Source organism: Neofelis nebulosa (assembly GCF_028018385.1).
Source record: "Neofelis nebulosa isolate mNeoNeb1 chromosome Y unlocalized genomic scaffold, mNeoNeb1.pri SUPER_Y_unloc_2, whole genome shotgun sequence".
Classification (NCBI taxonomy): Eukaryota; Metazoa; Chordata; class Mammalia; order Carnivora; family Felidae; genus Neofelis; species Neofelis nebulosa.
Window position 1 is genome coordinate 266,263 of NW_026691918.1, and position 19,907 is coordinate 286,169.

The window sequence follows — 19,907 nt, forward strand, 5'->3', positions numbered from 1 at the left end:
AAACTACAGAAAGCTCATGAAAGAAATTGAAGAAGACACAAAGAAATGGAAAAAGATTCCATGCTCCTGGATAGGAAGAACAAATATTGTTGAAATGTCGATACTACCCAAAGCAATCTACATATTCAACGCGATCCCTATCAAAGTGACACCAGCATTCTTCACAGAGCTGGAACAAATAACCTTAAAATTTGTATGGAACCAGAAAAGACCCCAAAGAGCCAAAGCAATCTTGAAAAAGAAAACCAAAGCAGGAGGCATCACAATCCCAGACTTCAAAGCTGTAATCATCAAGACAGTATGGTACTGACACAAGAACAGACACTCAGATCAATGGAACAGAATAGAGAACCCAGAAATGGACCCACAAACATGTGGCCAACTAATCTTTGACAAAGCAGCAAAGAATATCCAATGGAATGAAGACAGTCTCTTCAGCAAGTGGTGCTGGGAAAACTGGACAGCGACATGCAGAAGAATGAACCTGGACCACTTTCTTACCCCATACACAAAAATAAGCTCAAGGTGGGTGAAAGGCCTCAATGTAAGACAGGAAGCCATCAAATTCCTTGAGGAGAAAGCAGGCAAAAACCTCTTTGATCTTGCCCACAGCAACTTCTTACTCAACACGTCTCTGGAGGCAAGGGAAACAAAAGCAAAAATGACTACTGGGACCTCATCAAAATAAAAAGCTTCTGCACAGCGAAGGAAACAATCAGCAAAACTGAAAGGCAACCAACAGAATGGGAGAAGATATTTGCAAATGACATATCAGATAAAGGGTTAGTATCCAAAATCTATAAAGACCTTACCAAACTCAACACCCAAAAAACAAATAATCCAGTGAAGAAACAGGCAAAAGACATGAATAGACACTTCTCCAAGGAAGACGTCCGGATGGCCAAGCGACACATGAAAAATGCTCAACGTCACTCATCACCAGGGAAATAACCTGATAAGCCACAATGAGATACCACCTTACACCTGTCAGAATGGCTAACATTAACAACTCAGGCAACAACAGATGTTGGCGAGGATGCAGAGAAAGAGGATCTCTTTTGCATTGTTGGTGGCAATGCAAGCTGGTGCGGCCACTCTGGAAAACAGTATGGAGGTTCCTCAAAAATCTAAAAATAGAACTACCCTATGACCCAGCGATTGCACTACTAGGCATTTATCCACGGGATACAGGTGTGCTGTTTCGAAGGGACACATGCACCCCCATGTTCATAGCAGCACTATCAACAATAGCCAAACTACGGAAAGAGCCCAAATGTCCATGGATGGATGAATGGATAAGGAAGATGTGGTATATGTGGTGTGTGTGTGTACACACACACACACATATATGTATACACACATATACATATATACATACATACATTTATATATATATGGTAAGAACACGGTCCAGGTTCATTCTTCTGCCTGTTGCTGTCCAGTTTTCCCATTCCGTGTATATATATGTACATATATACATATATATACACATATACATACATATATATGTATACATGTACACATATATGTATATACATATTTACATATACGTATATATACATACATATATGTATACATATGTGTGTGTGTATATATGTATATATGGCAATCAAAAAGAATGAAATCTTGGCCTTTGCAACTACATGGATGGAACTGGAGGGTATTATGCTAAGTGAAATTAGTCAGTCAGAGAAAGATAAAAATCATATGACTTCACTCTTATGAGGACTTTCAGAGACAAAACAGATGAACATAAGGGAAGGGAAACAAAAATAATATAAAAATAATATAAGATAATATAAAAACAGGGAGATGGACAAAACAGAAGAGACTCATAAATATGGAGAACAAACTGAGGGTTGCTGGAGGGATTGTGGGAGGGGGGATGGACTAAATGGGTAAGGGGCACTCCTGAAATCATTGTTGCACTACATGCTAACTAATTTGGATGTAAATTAAAAAAAATACAAAATAAAATTTAAAAAAAAAGAAAAAAATCAATCTAAATTTAAGTCTTCTAATGAAAAAAAACAAAACAAAACAAAAAAACCCTCACCCCAGATCAGGATTTATTTCATGAGTTGCCCTGTATTCCCGGACCTTGGGAGTTTGCTGTGATAAAGGTAATTAGAGATCCTACTCCATTCATACCTGCTTAGGTATTCTTAGCTATAGGCAGACATGTTCCCATTAGAAAAGGCAGATTCCTTTTACACTCTCTAGTTCTTTATCCTTCCACAAATTATAAAATTTTAATAACTGTTCCCTCTTCCTGTATATATAGAGAAGAGTAAATCCTTCACCTACATGTATACAAAACCAACGTAGGCGTGAGTGCTCTTCTGTAGTACTTAGGAAGTGAATTGCTGAAGATGGGAAGAGAACGGTTACACAGACTAGCCAGTTAGGATCCATAGGAGTTCTCTGCAATCTGTTTTTGCTTCATAAACTCATTCTGATTCAAGTCTATTACTACCAGTCAATGTTTTCTGCTTTCTGCTGAGCATTTCATTTCTTCATCACCATGAAGGTCATGGTAATCAACTACATTAATCATCAGAAAAATTCCTGGCAACCCTGAGCTTACTAAACAGGAGGGCCATGAACACTAACATCAATACCATCTAGATACCCTGTGATCAAGTATAAGGTACATTACTGAACTCTTTCTTGATGCTGAAACCAACAGTTGGATAGCAGAGTATTAGATTTACAGTGGCCTTACATACAGCATTAACCCAGGCAAAGTTGAATAAATAAATGTTGAAGGCAGTATGTCTTTGAGGACCCACCAAAGTCCTCTGCTCAGGAACCTAACCTACCTGACACCTGAAGCAAGTGTCCCCTGGAGTTACCGCCAAGCTGCCATTATTACAACCAAGTCCCACTACAGCAAGTGAAGCAAGGATCTACTTCAAACAAAATCACTTCAAACAGTGGTTATACACTCACCCTAACCGTCTCCTGGAAACAGAAAAATGCATCAACTAACCTTTAGTGTCTTATTGTGACGCTGAAGTTCCCTGCAAAGAGACTCTAGTTTGCTTCTTGCCAAGATGGCCTTGCTGTGTTCACTCTGCAAGTGAACTTTCTCTTTGATGATCTGGGCTTGTTTCTTCTGCAGAACCTTCATTTGCTTCTGAACATTCCTGCTCTCCTCCAGCTAAAATTAACAAGTAGTTTATACAGTTAGAAAATAAAGTAAGAACCTCGGAGTTACAGTTGGCAGAATTGGAATTAGTCATGGAAACTTTTCTACTACTCTCTTATTCGGCTGAGATATAAAATGGCATGCAAATAATTTTGGTGTATTTAGAAAACGAACCACAATGTCTTTTTTAAAATTAAAAACAAAATAGATCTTTGAGGCAAACTTCTTATGAGTGAACACCATCTGGTTTTACTTTTCTACAAGAAATGGAAAAACTACAAGAAATGAAACAAAGAAGCAGCTCTTCGTGAAAAGAAGGCAATTTATTCTATTGTATGAGAACAGATAAAATGACAGTCTTGCTGACACTTCAATAAAGCTCTCCTAAAGAAAAAATGTTGACAAGTCACACATTGCAAGAGCAAGAGCAAGAGCGACTTATCCAGGAGACTTATCAAACACTCTTACAGGCCACACGTTTAGAGCTACTAAAAACACCTTCCTTGAAATTTCTGCTGGAAAAGAATAATTTTTCTTTGAATCTTACTACGGACTATGAGTATAGCATAATTCAACTGGCTATAGGTGCTACACAAATTATCTGCAACCCAACTGGTTTCCTGCCCACTCCCCATTCTTTCCTGCTGCTCATGTATCAGAAGCTGAGTAAAAACATTATTATGTCTATTGGAATTGAATTCTTTCATGGTAATACTAATAACAAATTACTGGTGATGCAGCTCAGACGTGACTACCTTAGGCACTAATGATGACATATTACACTGAACTGACTAGGTACGAGACACTGAGCTGATAAATATTAATGATAAAAAAAAAATGAACAAAAAGGAGCCCGAGAAGATAGGCACCATTGCAAGTAATTGATATATTTGACATGGAGACACAGAAAGCCTGATGGCTTCTCTTTCCTCTACAAAAAAGGCACAGTTGCAAATAATTTAGTTGCACTTTGCATAGTGCAAGAAAATTATTTGCAACTCCTGTGGAGAAGGAGGGCAGGTAGAAAGAAGTTGAGGGTTTATACAGTCAATGGAAAAAAGTATCTAATATGCGGAGTTTTTATAATAGTGTAGTGATTGTAGACAGAGACGTATTAAAATGACCATGAAGACCTAGTTGTGATTTCATCTGCCTGGCTGTATTTTTGGACACCTTGAGTGGGTTTCTGTCTGGCAGGTGAAATGGATGGACAAAGTGGAGCATGTACATTTCCAGCAAGACTGATTTTTATGCCATATGAAATCTAAGGGAAAAAACAAACACAAAGACTGAAGGTAGTACAGACAAGGTGAAAGTAGAAGCTCAATGTACTGCTTGCTGCAATGGTTACAGAGAGAACAAATATAGTGGGAATCCTTCAAAAAGTATTTTCTGGACTGGTGATACTCAGAATCTGAATGGAGTATCTGTACTTGTGGTTTTTGATGTCCTCTTATGGCTACATAAGGTAGCCAAAGCAGAGGGTGGCCAAGGGGCTACAGAGATGAGACAGGTAATCAAGGACAAGGGTCACGGAACAAGAGACTGAAGTGACATCAGAGAAAGCTGTTCCACTCCTACAACTTCATTATTTTGGAACTCTGGAATCTATTCAAAGTCCTGCACCCTCCAAGGGCATGCTGAGCCAGTAGGAGCAGATATTCACTCTTCAATCCACTCCCATGCTCCTGTGGCAGGCGGCTATACTATCACATGTTCCTGCAGTGGCTTACAGGAGCCAGGTAAGCAGTAAGGTCTCAGTCTTTCAAAAATATCAAAGATATGTGTTTGACTGCGACTGACACATCTGATCACAAAGGTGCACACAGAGTGGTGGCCACCATCATTGCAGATGCCTCCCACCATATGAAATGGCACGCAGGGTGTGTAGGGAAACAGACCCCACTTAATTATTATTTCCCTCATTTCACTTATCCTCTTTTCTTCTTTGGAGGGGAAGGCATACACTGAAGTACTATGACATTCAAAAACAACCATATATCTGTGGAAATTTAGAAAGTCACCCATGCAAGCCTAGAATGAAAGACAACCAGGGAAGACCTTAAGTTTGCATTTCATTCTAATCTCTGACAGACCTTGTACAACACTAGCCAAACAAGGAAAGGCACAGAGCAAAACCTAGGTAAAATAGAGAGAATCTAATATTCAAGTTACCATGTCATAATATTTAAATATCTAGTTTTCAACAGCAGCAGCAGCAGCAACAACAACAACAACAGCAACAAATCATAAGGCGTACAAAGAAGTAGGACAGTATGGCCAATTCAAAGGAAAAACGTAAGTCAACAGAAACTGTCCCAGACGAAGATCAGATGATAGAAATACCAAACACATTAAAATAACACCTTTAGCTCTTTACACTGCCCAAAGAGCTAATGGATGATGAGGATAAAGTCAGGAAAACAATGTAGGAATGAAAAGGAAAAATAGTCCATAACGAGGGACCATAAAGAGGAACTAAAATAAAAATATGGAATTGAAAAATACAAAACTGAAGTGAGCAATTCACTACAAAGATTTAAAATCAGATATGACCAGACAAAAGAAAGAAATCAGTAAACTAGAAGATACGTCAATGTAAATTCTCAACTCCAGGGAATGAAAAAAAAAAAAATGAGGAAAAACCTAAGAGCATAAAGGATCTTTGGGACACCACCAAGTGCAGCAACATATGCACCGTGGGAATCAAAGAAGAGGGATGGGCAGAGAAATTATTGGAAAAAATAATGGCACAAACTTCCCCAAATTTGATGCAACATATGAATACCAAAAAGCTGGCTGAACACCAGGAAGGATAAACAGACACCCACACTGAGGCACATTATAATAAAAACTGCCCAGTGCCAATGACAAAGAGAAAATCTTGAAGGCAGCAAGAGGGAGAGTGACTCATCACCTATGAAGGAATCTCCATAAGATTATCAGCTAATTTCTCAGCAGAAGCCAGAAGTCAGTGGCCTTCAAAGTGCTGATGTGTTGGAGGGAGACAGTCCCTCCTGTATCTGACAAAACTGTCCTTCAAAACTGACAGAGAAATGAAGACATTCACAGATCCACAAGAGCTGAGGGGGGTGGTGACCACATACTTGAGTGCTGGTATCTCCTAGAGGGGAGTGTGTAAACATATATGCTGCTCCTGTTTTCACTTCTTATACTTTGGTTTGTTGTGACTATTGCCCGGGGGAGGGAGGACACCCCTTCATTGCCTGGCTCTAGTGGCCAGTGGGGACTATACTCATAGATCCCACAGGACTGTTACAAATGGAGAACCATCCGTGTGGGCTGAGCGAACACACACCAAGCACAGTGAAGAAATGGCAGACTGAAATGTAACCCGGTCTTTCTGTGGAAGAGGCCTATTAGCATATCTTCAAAAGGCAGGCTTCTAAATTAAAGCATACATCTAGGAGCCAACTACAAATCCTCTATACAAGGCAGGAAGAGGAGGCACCATCTTCACACTCTACGTCTACCACGTCCCAGGAGATCAGCGTCTTCAAGGAAGGAGACTTTGTATATGTCTAGCACCACTGACTGCCAAGATGACACATCCCTGGAATGCTTGACTCTTGTGGCCAGCCAAGTTTGTGTTCACAGGTTCACAAAACAGTAACAGATGAAGAAACAGTTCTTAACTGTCTATCACCCAAGGGATTAGTGCACAGAGACTGGACTGAAGGTTTATCCCTCAGCCTTCCTCTGAAAGAGTGTTATTTGCATACTTTGAAAGCTGCTGCCTTTGTAGCATCTGGCTTACAATCAGCCTGAATCTCAGCGATGGACTGTTCCCTTTGGGAAACTGAGATCTGTGAATGTCTGAGGGGAAGCTGACACCCTCAGCTTCTGAGAGCCACTAAAAATAAAGTACGTTGTGTGAACAGTCACAGCAGTTTCAGATAAAATCAAGAGCTAAGGCAAGGTTTATCTCCCACACAAGGCCACTGCTTTGGGACTGAGATGGATGGCTGTTTCATCTAATACACAGAAACAAGGTCAGAAATTCAAGCAAAATAACAAAATGGAGGAATATGTTCCAAAGTTAAGAGTAAGACAAAACCTCAGATGAAAACCCTGCTGACACAGAGGTAAGTGATTTACCTGATAAAAGGCAGTTCAAATTAACAGTCCTAAAGACGCTCACCAAGCCTGGGAGAAGAACAGATGAACAAACTGTGAATTATAATAAAGTAATAGAAAATACAAATTAATATTCAAATAGAAGTCATAGAAGGATATACACGAACTGAACTGCAATATATGCAAGAGAGGCTTGAGCAGCAGATTAGATGAAGCACAAAAAGGAATCAGTGAAGTGGAAGACAAGGCAGTGGAACTCACCCAATCAGAGAAGCAAAAAGAAAACAGAATTAGAAACTGCTTTAAGGCACACCAAGCTCACCAACATTCACATAATAAGGGTCCCAGAGGAGAAGATATTGAGAAAGGGGCAGAAAACATATCGAAGAAACAACAGCTCCAAACTTCCCAAACCTGGGGAAGGATGCAGACAACCAGATAAAGAAAGCCTTGGGGCGCCTGGGTGGCGCAGTCGGTTAAGCGTCCGACTTCAGCCAGGTCACGATCTCGCGGTCCGTGAGTTCGAGCCCCGCGTCAGGCTCTGGGCCGATGGCTCGGAGCCTGGAGCCTGTTTCCGATTCTGTGTCTCCCTCTCTCTCTGCCCCTCCCCCGTTCATGCTCTGTCTCTCTCTGTCCCAAAAATAAATAAAAAACGTTGAAAAAAAAAAAATTTTAAAAAAAGAAAGCCTGCAGTGTTCCAACTAACAATTCAAAGAGACCCATACGATAAACATAAATAAACTTTCAAATTAAAGACAAGGAGAGCGTCTAAAAGCAACAAGAGAAAAAACAAACACACAAACAAACAAACAAACAAACAGACAAAAACACCCTGTATGTATGGGGATTCAAGGGAATCCCCATGAAACAATCAGCAGACATTTCAACAGAAACTGTGTGTAGGCTAGAGCGAAGCGGCACAATGTATTTACAAAGTAATGAGAGAGGAAAACCAAATTCACCAATGTGTGGAGATTAAACATCACAAAGTGAAAAACCAATGGAAATCTAAACAAATAAACAAAGAAATCTAAAGAAATAAAAAAAATCTTCTGACAAATTAAAGTGGATAAACAACATACCAAAATTTGATGCAGCAAAAACATTCCTACTAGGGAAGTTCATAGTAATAAATACCTATATCAAGACACAGAGCCCAGTGAACCACCTACTTTATACCTCAAGGAACTAGGGAAAAAAGGAATAAACAAAGCCCAAAGTTAGTAGAAGGAAGGAAATAACGCAGATCAGAGTGGACTAAAAGGAATGGAGACTACAAAGGCAGTAGAAAAGATTAGGGACAGCTAATGTTCTTAAAAACAAATGGCAAATTTAGCTACACTAACCAAGTACACTACAGAACTCAAATAAAACCAGAAACGAAGGAGACATTACAACACATACCACAGAATACAAAGGATTATGAGACTATCATGCACAATTGTAGAGCAAAAGAATAGGTCAACCTAGAAGAAATGGATAAATTCCTAGAAAAGATAACCCAAGAGCACAATGATAAAGGAACAGAAAATACGAAAACACAAATTTCAAATAATAAGACTGACTCGGTTATTAACAATTTCTCCACAAACTAAACTCTAGGACCCATGGCTTCAACGTTGAATTCAATCCAAATTTTAGAAAATTAACCCTATACACCTCAATCTCTTTCAAAAAAAAAAAAAAAAAAAAAACAACTGATGAGGGAACATTTCCAATCTCATTTTCATGAGGCAAAGTCTTACTGTGACAGCAAAACTAGACAAGGACAAAACAGGGAAGGAAATCACAGGCCAATATCCCTGAGCAACAGAGATGCAAAACTCCTCAACAAAATATTAACAAACCAAATTCAACGATACAATCAACGAAACATATACTATGATCAAGTGGGATTTATTCCAAGAATACAAGGATGGTTTGACATTCACAAATCAAAGCTACAGTACGATAATAAAATAAAGGATAAAAATCGTGTGATCATCACAACAAATGCAGAAACATCAACATCCATTTATGAGATAAACACTCCTGACAAAGTGGTTTGCAGGAAAGACACCTCATTGCAATGAAGACCATACATGACAAGCCCACACCTAACATCATAGCCCAGGGTGGAAAGCTGACAGCTATTCCTCTAAGATCTGGAAAAAGACAAGGATGCCCACTCTCACCACTTTTAACTCTATAGACTATCAGAAATCCTGGACAAGCAATTAGACAAGAAAACAAATAATAATAAAATAATCCAAATTGGAAAGGAAAAAGTAAGGATCTCTAATTACAGATGACATTATATCGTATGTATAGAGAAGCCTAATGAGTCCACCAGCAAACTTCTAGCACTAATACCTGAATCAGTAAAGTTACAAACTGTGAAATTAGTATACCAAAATCAGCTGTGTTTCTTTCTATCCAAGGAGGAATTGGGAAAACAACCCCTTTTACAGTTACACTAAAAATAATAAAATATCTCAGAATAAATTTAAATTTAAAGGAGATGAAAGACCTGCACTGAAAACTATAAGACACCAATGGGAAAAAAATGAATAAGATACAGATAAATGGAAAGAGATTCCATGCTCATGAGGGTAGAAGAATCAACATTTAAAAAAATTATGTTTATTTATTTTTGTGTGTGAGAGGGAGAGAGACAGGACGTGAGCAGGGGAGGGGCAGAGGGAGAGGGAGGCACAGAATCTGAAGCAGGCTCCAGGCTCCGAGCTGTCAGCACAGAGCTGGACATGGGGCTCAAACTCATACACACGGCGAGATCACGACCTGAGCTGCAGTCAGATGCTTAACCGACTGAGCCACCCCGGTGCCCCAAGAATGAACATTTTTAGGATGTGCATACTAGTCAAGGCAATCTACCAAGTCATGAGATCCCCATCCAAATTCCAGTGGAACAAGAACAGAAACAGTACAAGCCTAAAATACACACAGAACCAGAGAACCACTATGGTGATTACTTTCGAGGTTTCTCAGAAAATGAAAGGTAGTAGAACTTCCATATTCCACTTGTAAGTCTTTTGGGAAGGAGATGAATATTCGAACTAAAGAATATATGTACCCTAAAGCATTATTTACAGTAGCTAACAAAGGGAAACACTAAGCGTCCACTAATTCATGAATGGATAAAAAAGTCACACACACACACACACACACACACACACACACACACACACACAATGAGAGGGGGCAGGCATATTATTCAGATATAAAAATGTAAGGGAATGCTGCTGTTGGCAACAACATGCATGGAACCTGAGGACATTACGCTAACTGAAACAAGTCAGACAGAGAAAGACAAAAAATGCTATGTGATCTGATCTACACGTGGGTCCTAAAACAAAAACAACACAAATTCTGGTGGTGGCCAGAATCAGGGTTGGGGGAGCCAAGAATGGGTGACTGTGGTCAAACGGTACAAACTTCCACTTATTCCATAAATAACTCCAGAGGATGTAATGTACTGTATCTTGACTACAGGTAATGACAAATAGTGTACCGTATCTTTGCCAGCTGACAAGGCAGAAGATCTTAAAAATTCCCATCAGAAGACAAATAAAATTTGTGACTATGTGTGTTGATGGATGTTAACTAGATTTATTATGATCACTTTCCATTGTGTACAGGTATCTAATCATTAGGTTGTACAAGTTATAACACTTATATCTCAATTAAAAAAATGCTAGTAACTAACTCAATGAGCAAATCAACACATGGTCCTTCTACATACTGCCTGCAAGAGATTCACTTTAGGTCCAAAATACAAACAGGTAGAGAAAAACAGGTAGAAAAGGATATTCCATACAAAACGTACCAAAAGACAAATGGGATGCCTATACTAACATCAGGACATTGTTAAGGAGGCAGTATTACCAAAGTGATCTACAGATTCAACGCGTCCCTATCAAATTGCCAGGGGTGTCTTTTTTACAAAAGTGCAAAGATCCATTCTAAAATGATATGGAATCTCAAGGGACTAGAAGAGCCAAATACTGAAACAACAAAACAAAACAAAACAAAACAAAACAAAACAAAACAAAACAAAACAAAACAAAAAAACCGTTGAATGACTCACACCTCCTGACTTTAAAACTTAAAACAAGGCTACAATAATCAAAATGATGTGGTGTTGGGATGAAGACAAACATGAAGATTAATGAAAGTAAGAGCACAGAAATAATTTCTCAAACACATTTTCAGATGATTTTCCACAAAGGGTGCCGAGCCATTCGGAGGGCAAAAATCTGCCCCTGCAACAAAAGATGCTGAGGAAACAATAGCCACATTAAACAAAAAGAAGAAGAAGAAGAAGAAACGAAAACAAGAATGAAGCTGGACATTTAACACCATATGCAATAATTAACTCAGAATAGCTGAAAGTTCAAGTAACCTCAGGAAGAAGACAAGGATGTCCACTCTCACCACTTATCAATGATTACTGTAACGCCTAGCCACAGAAATCAGACAAGAAAAAGAAATGAGAGGCATCCACGCTGGAAAAGAAGAAATTAAACTGTCACGATTTGCAGATGACAGGTCCTATACATAGAAAATCCTAGAGACTCGGCCAAAAAAATAAATAAGTAAATAGTAGAAGTAATAAACTAATTAGGAAAAGTGGCAGGATACAAAATTAATACGCAGATACCAGAAGTGAGTCTTTACAGTAACACGAAGTAGCAGAAAGAGAAATTAAGGAAGTAACACCATTTACAATCTTACCCAAAAAATAACTACGTAAATAACCCTGTGAATAAACTTAACCATGCAGGGTAAAACATCTCTACTTGAAACACTGTCAAACACTGATGTAATAAATTGATGATGACACAAACTAAATGGAAAGACATTCCCAAAGACATTCCATATTCATGGATTGGAAGACATTCATGCTAAAATGCCCATATTGCCCAAAACAATCTACACATTGAATGCAATCCCATCAAACTACCAACAGTAGCCCTCACAGAACTAAAACAAATAATACCAAAATTGGTAGGAAACCCCAAAAGACCCTGAATAGACAAAAAAAAAAAAAAAAAAAAAAAAAAAAATCCTAATAAATATTGATGTAGAAACAGGAGGCATCCCAATACCAGATTTCAGGATATAGTACAAAGCTGAAGTATTTAAAATATTTGGTACTGGCTCAAAACACACACACAGGCACGCACGCACGCACGCAGGCACACACGCACACACACACGCACACGCACAGATGAACAGGACAGAACAGAAACCCCAGAAATAGACCCACAACTATACGGCCAACTAATCTTCCACAAAGCAGGAAAGAATATTCAGGGGGGGAAAGAAAAACAAATGGCTCTGGGAAATCTGCACAGCAACGTGCAGAAGGATGAACCTGGACCATTTTCTTCGCCATACACAAAAATCAACTGAAATTGGACTGAGTATGTGTGAGACCTGAAACCATAACACTCCTAACAACAGGACCCAGGCAGAAATGTCTCTGACATCTACCATAGCAACACTGCCTCCATGTCTCCTGAGGCAAGGAAAACATAAGCAAAACAAACTATTGAGATAATCACAAAATACAAGCTTCTGCACAGCGAAGGAACAGGAGACAATCTACTGGATGGGAGAAGATGTGGGCAAATGACAGATCTGATAACGGGTTAATACCTGAAATATATAAAGAACTGATACAACTTGGGCGAACACAGCTCTCCTGAGGTCGACTCCTAGGAAAACCCAGGAAATCGATCTGCAGTGTGTGTGTGGAGTGGCAGAACCATCTCCAGAGTCAGAGGGAGACAACATGGGAGGTGCGAGGTGCATGGAAGTGAACTGGGTGACAGAGAAATGGTGATGCCATGGAGGGAGGGAACCCTTTCCACAGAGAGACGAAACGAAGAGAAAAAGAGGGGCGCTGAGTTAGCAAAAGAGGAAACCCTCTCTGACCATGGGACTGGGGGCAAAAAATACACAAAAAGGGCCACAGGTGTTTGTTTGTTTGCTGTTTGTTTTGTTTTGTTTTGTTTTCAAACAGCATTTGGAACTCAAACTCAGGTTTTGGAAGTGTGTGACTTTCTCAGGAGCAGAGCTGTGGCTTCCTGGGGAAGAGAGAAATGGTCCCAGGGTACATAGCATGGTATAGAGATACCCGGGGTGCATTGGGAGAGAACACTCCTCTTCCTGGAGTACTTTTGGAACAGGGTATATTACTATCTCAAGGACCAAAGACCCTGCCAAGCCCTAGCACAAAGCCGTCCATCAGCAGGGGACAGAGGTGCCTCCAGAGGGAATGTAAGTTTTGCCGCTTTTAGCAATGCTACACCATAGATTCCGCACACTGTACAGGCGGGGCACTGATTATCAGGGGCAGGATTTCAGACAGTGTGGAGAGGCTCTAATCTACAGAAGGGAGTGGGGATCCATGTGAGACCAGGTCCATTAAGGCTTTGGGTTCTGAATCCCAGCCACACACCCCCCCACACAAAAACAAAAACAACAACAACAACAACAACAACAACACAGAAGAGTTGTGGCACACTGTGAACAGACTGCCCTCGCTCTTCTGTTAGGACTATTTGAAGAGCCAGGAGTGGAAGATCCCCTGTCCATGAGGCAAGAGATTAGAGTGGTGCCATTGCCTGCCAGAACACAAACAGGGTCAGACTTTAGAGAGCAGCACAGCAGCTCCCAGTGGATGAGGGACCTGCTGCTCCCTGCCTGTCAACTGAGGGGCAAGACTGATGCTGAGCGAGGCATCACCCCACAAGCACCAAGTGTACTGAAAGTCAAGTGTCCAAATGACACCCACAGTTCTGGTGGAAATAAGACCAGGCTTCCCTATTTATTTTATTTTACTTTTTTCATTTAAACTCAGGTTCATAGTCTCTTGTTTATTTTTCATTTATTTTTCTCGTTTTGGGTCAGGCTTTTTTTTTTTCTTTCTTCTCTTCACTTTCTCAGTTTTCTTTCGTCTTTTCTTATTGTATTGAAATATTGGGACAGTCATGTGAAAACAAATGGTAAGCCATATCACATACAATTTGCATACAAGGCACTTAAGTTTACTCACCATATAGAAAACTCCTGTAGAGGCCAATGGCAGGACGCCCCGAGATGGGCCACTTTGGCACAAAGATTATGTCCAGTTAAAAACAGTCACAACCGAATAGACTCAGCAAAAGTTTCTTGTTGTTTTTCTAAAAGTTTTTAAAATGTTTTTTTTTTCTTTTGAGAGAGAGAGAGAGAGAGAGAGAGAGAGAGAGAGAGAGAGAGAGAGAGAGACGCACGAGCTCGCGAGGGGCAGAGAGAGGCAGCCACAGAATCCAAAGCAGGCTCCAGGCTCTGAGCTGTCAACGCAGAGCTTGACGTGGGGTTCAGGCTCACAACTGTGAGATCGTGACCCAAGCTGAAATCAGTGGCTTAAGCGACTGAACCACCCAGGCGTCCCAACTCAGCAAAAGTTTTTGACCCTCTTGTCTCCCTCAGCTGACTCAAGACAACTTAGATGGAGGAGCTGCTCCTGGAAGGAGCAATCTGCACAGATAACTACATTATGATAAGAACGAGGGGTGGAAGACAGGGATTGAAGGAGGGGAAAATAAGGAGGAATTCAGCAAAGCCTTTTTGTGAAAATTCCTATGCCCCATTGTCTGCAAACACTTTATCTACTCTTTATCTTTTTTCCTGTGATTTGCACACCTTCCCTTTGAAAGCCCAGACTCCTACCTGCTTCTCCTTAGTGCAGAATGATGTATGTCACATATATCCAGTCTTTCAATTTTGTGTTGGTGTGGAGTCCCCATGTATATGAAATTGAATTTGATGTTTTTTCCTGTTACTCTCCTCGTATCAATTTGATTCACAGTCCAGCTAGAAGGATCTTGAAGGGGACATGGAATTCCTTCCTCCCCAACAATGTTATGGAAGTTCACTCAAACAGAAAAGAAAAGAAAAAAAAAAAAAAACCCACCCTAGAGGAGCTAAGACGGAGGTGTGGTAGGAGGACCCTAGGCTTGCTTTGTCCCTCGAACACAGCTAGATAACCATCAAATCATTCTGAGTACCCACGAAAATGACCTGAGGACTGACAGAAACAAACTCCACAAGTAGAGAGAGACGAGAGGCCACACGAAGAAAGGTAAGAAGTGCAGAGACATGGTTTGGGAGAGAAACAGACTGCAGGTGCTGCAGAGTGCAGAGAACCCTAGTCACAAAGAAGGGTGAGAAAGAGGCACACTCAGGGGAAGACACAAGAACATTTCCCCAAAGGCACTCACTCCACAACGAGAGGGGGTGAATTTTGTGAGCTTTTGTAAACAGTGGGGTTCAAAGCCTGGAGTTTCACAGGTCCCCAGGATAGCTGGGATGGAGTTCTGAGGACGGTGCCCTACTCCTGGAGAGAAGACAGGCAAACAACTTCTGGGCAGATGGCATGTTCTAAGGATCACCTCAGTGGGCAGGGAGAGACTGCTGGTTTGTTTTGGAACACATCTGTGAGGCGTGGCATTGCCTCTGTGGAGACAGAGGAGCTGGTGGGCACCATTTCCTCTGCTCCTGAGCGGAGGTGCAGAGACACATCCTGAGGGCAGCTAACCACAACACTGCACAGCAGGCTTGCTCCAAATCCCACACCCTTGTGCTCTGGTGTGACTGCCCTTCTGTACCAAACCTGCATCTGTCGCAGCACAGCGAGAACCTTTCCCAGAGGACCGGTGCCCATCTCCCCAACACCAGGACCCTGAAGTTTGGAAGTTTAGAAGTCAGCAGAGCTGGCTGGGGTAAACCCCAAATGCACTGTGCTCCTCTGGGCCGGCAAGTAACGCGGAATAGACAGAAAGCAGCAATCTGAAAGACACCTAGACACATGAGGGGAAATTATTCACTCTTCTTGGGGGGGACTTCCCTGAGAGCATAAGCATGAACTCCTCTCTCCAGAAACAACGGACCTGGCTAGGTCCCATTTCTGCCCCCCCGCCCCCACCATAAGCCACTTCAGTAAATAGCACAGTGCCCACACAGTGGATGCCTGACCTGCTAACACCGAGTCCTGCCCCCCTGCACTCTGCTGGCACCGCTTCTGTGCATAGGAGCCGGTGCAGGGGGCGCCTCCCCCAGAAGACCAGCACACATCCCCCACACCCCACGTGTACCGACCATTGAGTTGTGCAGGACTTCAGTTCTAGTGGAACTAGCATCAGGTCTCTTTTACCATGCCTGCTTAAAAACTTACCCCACTCTGGCCAAGGACCCAACACTGTCCACTGCAGGTAAAGAGAGCATCTGCAGATGACTGGCCTGAGGGATAGAGCAGCCACAGCAGAGCAGCAGAGCACACCAAGCATACACCACAGACATTCCCTGAAGCATGAAGTCCCGCACACTATATGACTGGCTCTTCATAACGCCTTTAGTCTCACTGTGTGGGCACTGTGGGCACTGTGGGCACAGCAAACATATCAGGCTTTTCTAACACAGAGAAGAAGACAGAGACCTAGACAAAGTGCCAGGAAGAAGGAATTCATCCCCAAAGAAACAACAAGATAAGGTCACAGCCAGAGATCGAACCCAAGCAGATGTAAGTAACATGCCTGGTGGAGAATTTAAAGCAACAACCATAAGGATACTGGCTGGACTTGAGAGAACAATGGAAGACATCAGGGGCGCCTGGGTGGCTCAGTCGGTTAAACGTCCAACTTCGGCTCACGTGATGATCTCGTGCTCTGTGAGTTCCAGCCCGACGTCGGGCTCTGTGCTGACAGCTCGGAGCGTGGAGCCTGCTTTGGACTCTGTGTCTCCCTCTCTCTCTGCCCCTCCCTTGATCATGCTCGCTCGCTCTCTCTCTCTCTCTCTCTCTCTCTCTCTCAAATAAAGAAGTAAATAAGTAAGTAAATATATAAACAAACAAACATTAACAATTTCTTCTAGAACTTTTAGTAGAAGGGAGGAGGACATCAGGGAGGCCACCTTGATAAAACAGTTATAACACAATCATTCAGAAATGAAAAAATAAAATAACAGCTTCATAACAGGCTAGATGGAAGGACCACAAGGCCGGAAGAAGCAGACGGATGAACAAGTGATACGGAAGATAGAGTTATGGAAAATAATGAAGGTGACAGAGGAGAGAGAGAAAGAAGAATTGTGGGGATAGATTTAGGGAACTCAGTGACTCCATCAAATGTAATAACATTCATATACTAGGAGTCCCAGAAGAAGAGAGAAAAAAGAGGAGAGAACATTTATTTGAGGAAACAAAACATCACATTCAGTGATAGGGAAAAGACAGCGCGTCCACGACAGAACTCCCATCAAAATTAACAAAAGTAGGACAACACCAAGACGTACTGTAATTAGAGATACAAAACAATAGGGACAGAGAAAAAGTGTTAAACTCAGCAAGACAGGGGTGCCTGGGTGAGTTAGTCCTTGGAGCGACCAACTTTGATTTTGGCCCAGGTCATGATCCCCGTGCTGCCTGGCCTCACTATTCTGTGAGGGCCTCACTGTTCTCACAGCGGGGGATGTGAGAGTCCCCAGTGGAGGGAGGAGAGGTTGCAGTGGCGCCATTTCCCCTCCAGCACCAACACGGTGGGACTTCAGAGAGCAGTACTGCCACTGCCAGTGGAGGCAGGACCCGCTGACACCCCACCCTGTTCATCCGTGCCTGGCAACTACTTATTTACTGGGGAAGGAAGCAGGCATTCAAGTCCAAAAGGCACAGAGAACTCCCCTCAGAATCAACAAAAGCAGGTCAACACCATGACATATCATAGGGAAACTTGCAAAATATAAGGATAAAGAGAGCATTCTGGCAGAGAGGAGTTAAGATGGCAGGGCAGCATGGAGACCCTGAGTTTGTCTCATCCCTGAAATGCAGACAGATCAGCATCAAACCATTGTAAACACCTGGGAAAATTGGTCTGAGGATTAATGAAACAATCTGCATACCTTGAGCCTCAGAACTTGGCAGGTCTGTGGTGCAAAGAAGTAAACCGGGGTAGAGAAAAGCCATGGAGGGCAGGGAGCCATTCTGGCAGAGAGAGAGCAGAGAGGGAAAGAGAAAAGGGGGAGAGTGTGGGACATCGGGAGCGTGCAAGAAAAGAACTCTCCCTGAAAGTAGCTGGAGAGAGGGAGAGAGAAAAGGGTGAAAACACTCAAAGAGGACTGGACAACAAATCTGTTCCCTATCACCACTGATGGGGGGAAAGGAGAGCATTTCAACAGCACAGGATTGTGTTAACAGTGGAGCACGAGTCTGAAGTTTCAGAGCTCAGTACCTGGTGGTGCTCTGGTGACAAAGTAGGGAGAATCTCCCAGGAGCAGGCAGCGTGGCCTGCGGGGTCCACGTGCCACATGGGGAGAAGCAATTTCCCTGCGTGGAGAGAATCTGGTAGAGGCCATATGGCCTCCCCACGGGAAAAGACCCCACAGGCCCAGGAGAGCTGCCTCATTTGCTGGTATTGAGACAAAGACGCCAGAGTGCGGGGAAACCTGGCCCCAGCTGCGTGCTGTGATCCGAACCTTTGAGGGTGTGCTGGCACACCACTGTATTCTGGGACAAGTCGTCACCTGTCCACTGCTCCCAGATAACTGGCGTGTGTCCAATCCGGGGGAATCTCTGAAGCCTGGGGTTCTGAGACACAGTCCCATCGGAGATACAACTCTGGAGGGAAGTGCTGCCTGGCCGGCAGACAGCCTGGACACAGACAGTGTGGATGCAGGGAGTGGACAGAGGCCTGAGACAAAGGAGGGGTGCTTCCTCACGTGAGGGTACAAAATTCCCATTCCAGAGACTGGAGAGCTGAGTGAAGTCATTTTCTTCTCTAGCGTGCGTCCCCTCCCACACACACTCATCAACGCTACTGAGCTAAGCAGCGCCACCCAGCGGAAAACAAAGTCCACCCCCGCCCCGAGCCTGACCAACCTGTGTCCTCCAGACACATCTCCCAGAAGACCAGAACAAATCCCTCCACCGGTCAAGTCTGTGGACTATAGCGTACTGCAAAATTTCAGTTCTAGGGAAAAGTGGAGGCAACCCCACTCGGATTTCATTCCTTACGCTTCTTCATCTGTTCATTCTCTTTGCTTCTGTTTTTCTGATGTGTTCTGTTCTCTTTTGTTATGTTGGTTCCTTTTTCTTGCACACAGAAGGAACAATTTTTTTTTTAATTTTTTCAAGTTTAAAAAATTTGTTTTGTTTTCTTTAACGGTTTTATTCGACTTTACTATTTAAATTCTTTTTAATGTGTTCATTTTTTTAGCTCTTTTTCCTTTCTCTTTAGTCCCTTTTCTATCAAGCATCTCTTAACATGCAGACAGATGCATACCTAGGATCTAGCTTCCTTTAAATGATATTTTTGTTTTGTTTTTAATATTTTACTTTTAACTCTTTAAGTTATTAATTTATTTCTCCCTCCAACATGACAAGATGGAGGAATTCACCCAAAATGAAACGAGAAGAAATGACACCCAAGACGTAATCAACACAGATACATGTAAGATGTCTGAACTAGAATTCAAAGCCACAATTTGTAAGACTACTAGCTGGGGTTGCAAACAGCACAGAAGACACCAGAGGAACACTTTCTGCAGAGATAAAAGAACTAAAAGCTAATCAGGCCAAAATGGAAAATCCTATACCGAGATGCAATCAGGAATGGCTGTC

General features: G+C 42.1%; 1 protein-coding gene across 9 annotated transcripts in view; it reads right to left on the reverse strand.

Annotated features, from left to right (window-relative positions):
- The window catches only part of LOC131503588 (gamma-taxilin-like), a 63,463-nt gene that overhangs the window by 18,550 nt on the left and 25,006 nt on the right, over window positions 1–19,907 (reverse strand). For all 9 annotated transcript variants that reach the window (XM_058715050.1, XM_058715051.1, XM_058715043.1 and 6 more), the window contains one exon: window positions 2,993–3,163. In XM_058715050.1, the coding sequence (XP_058571033.1) occupies window positions 2,993–3,163 (171 nt within the window). The remainder of the gene's footprint in view (window positions 1–2,992; window positions 3,164–19,907) is intronic.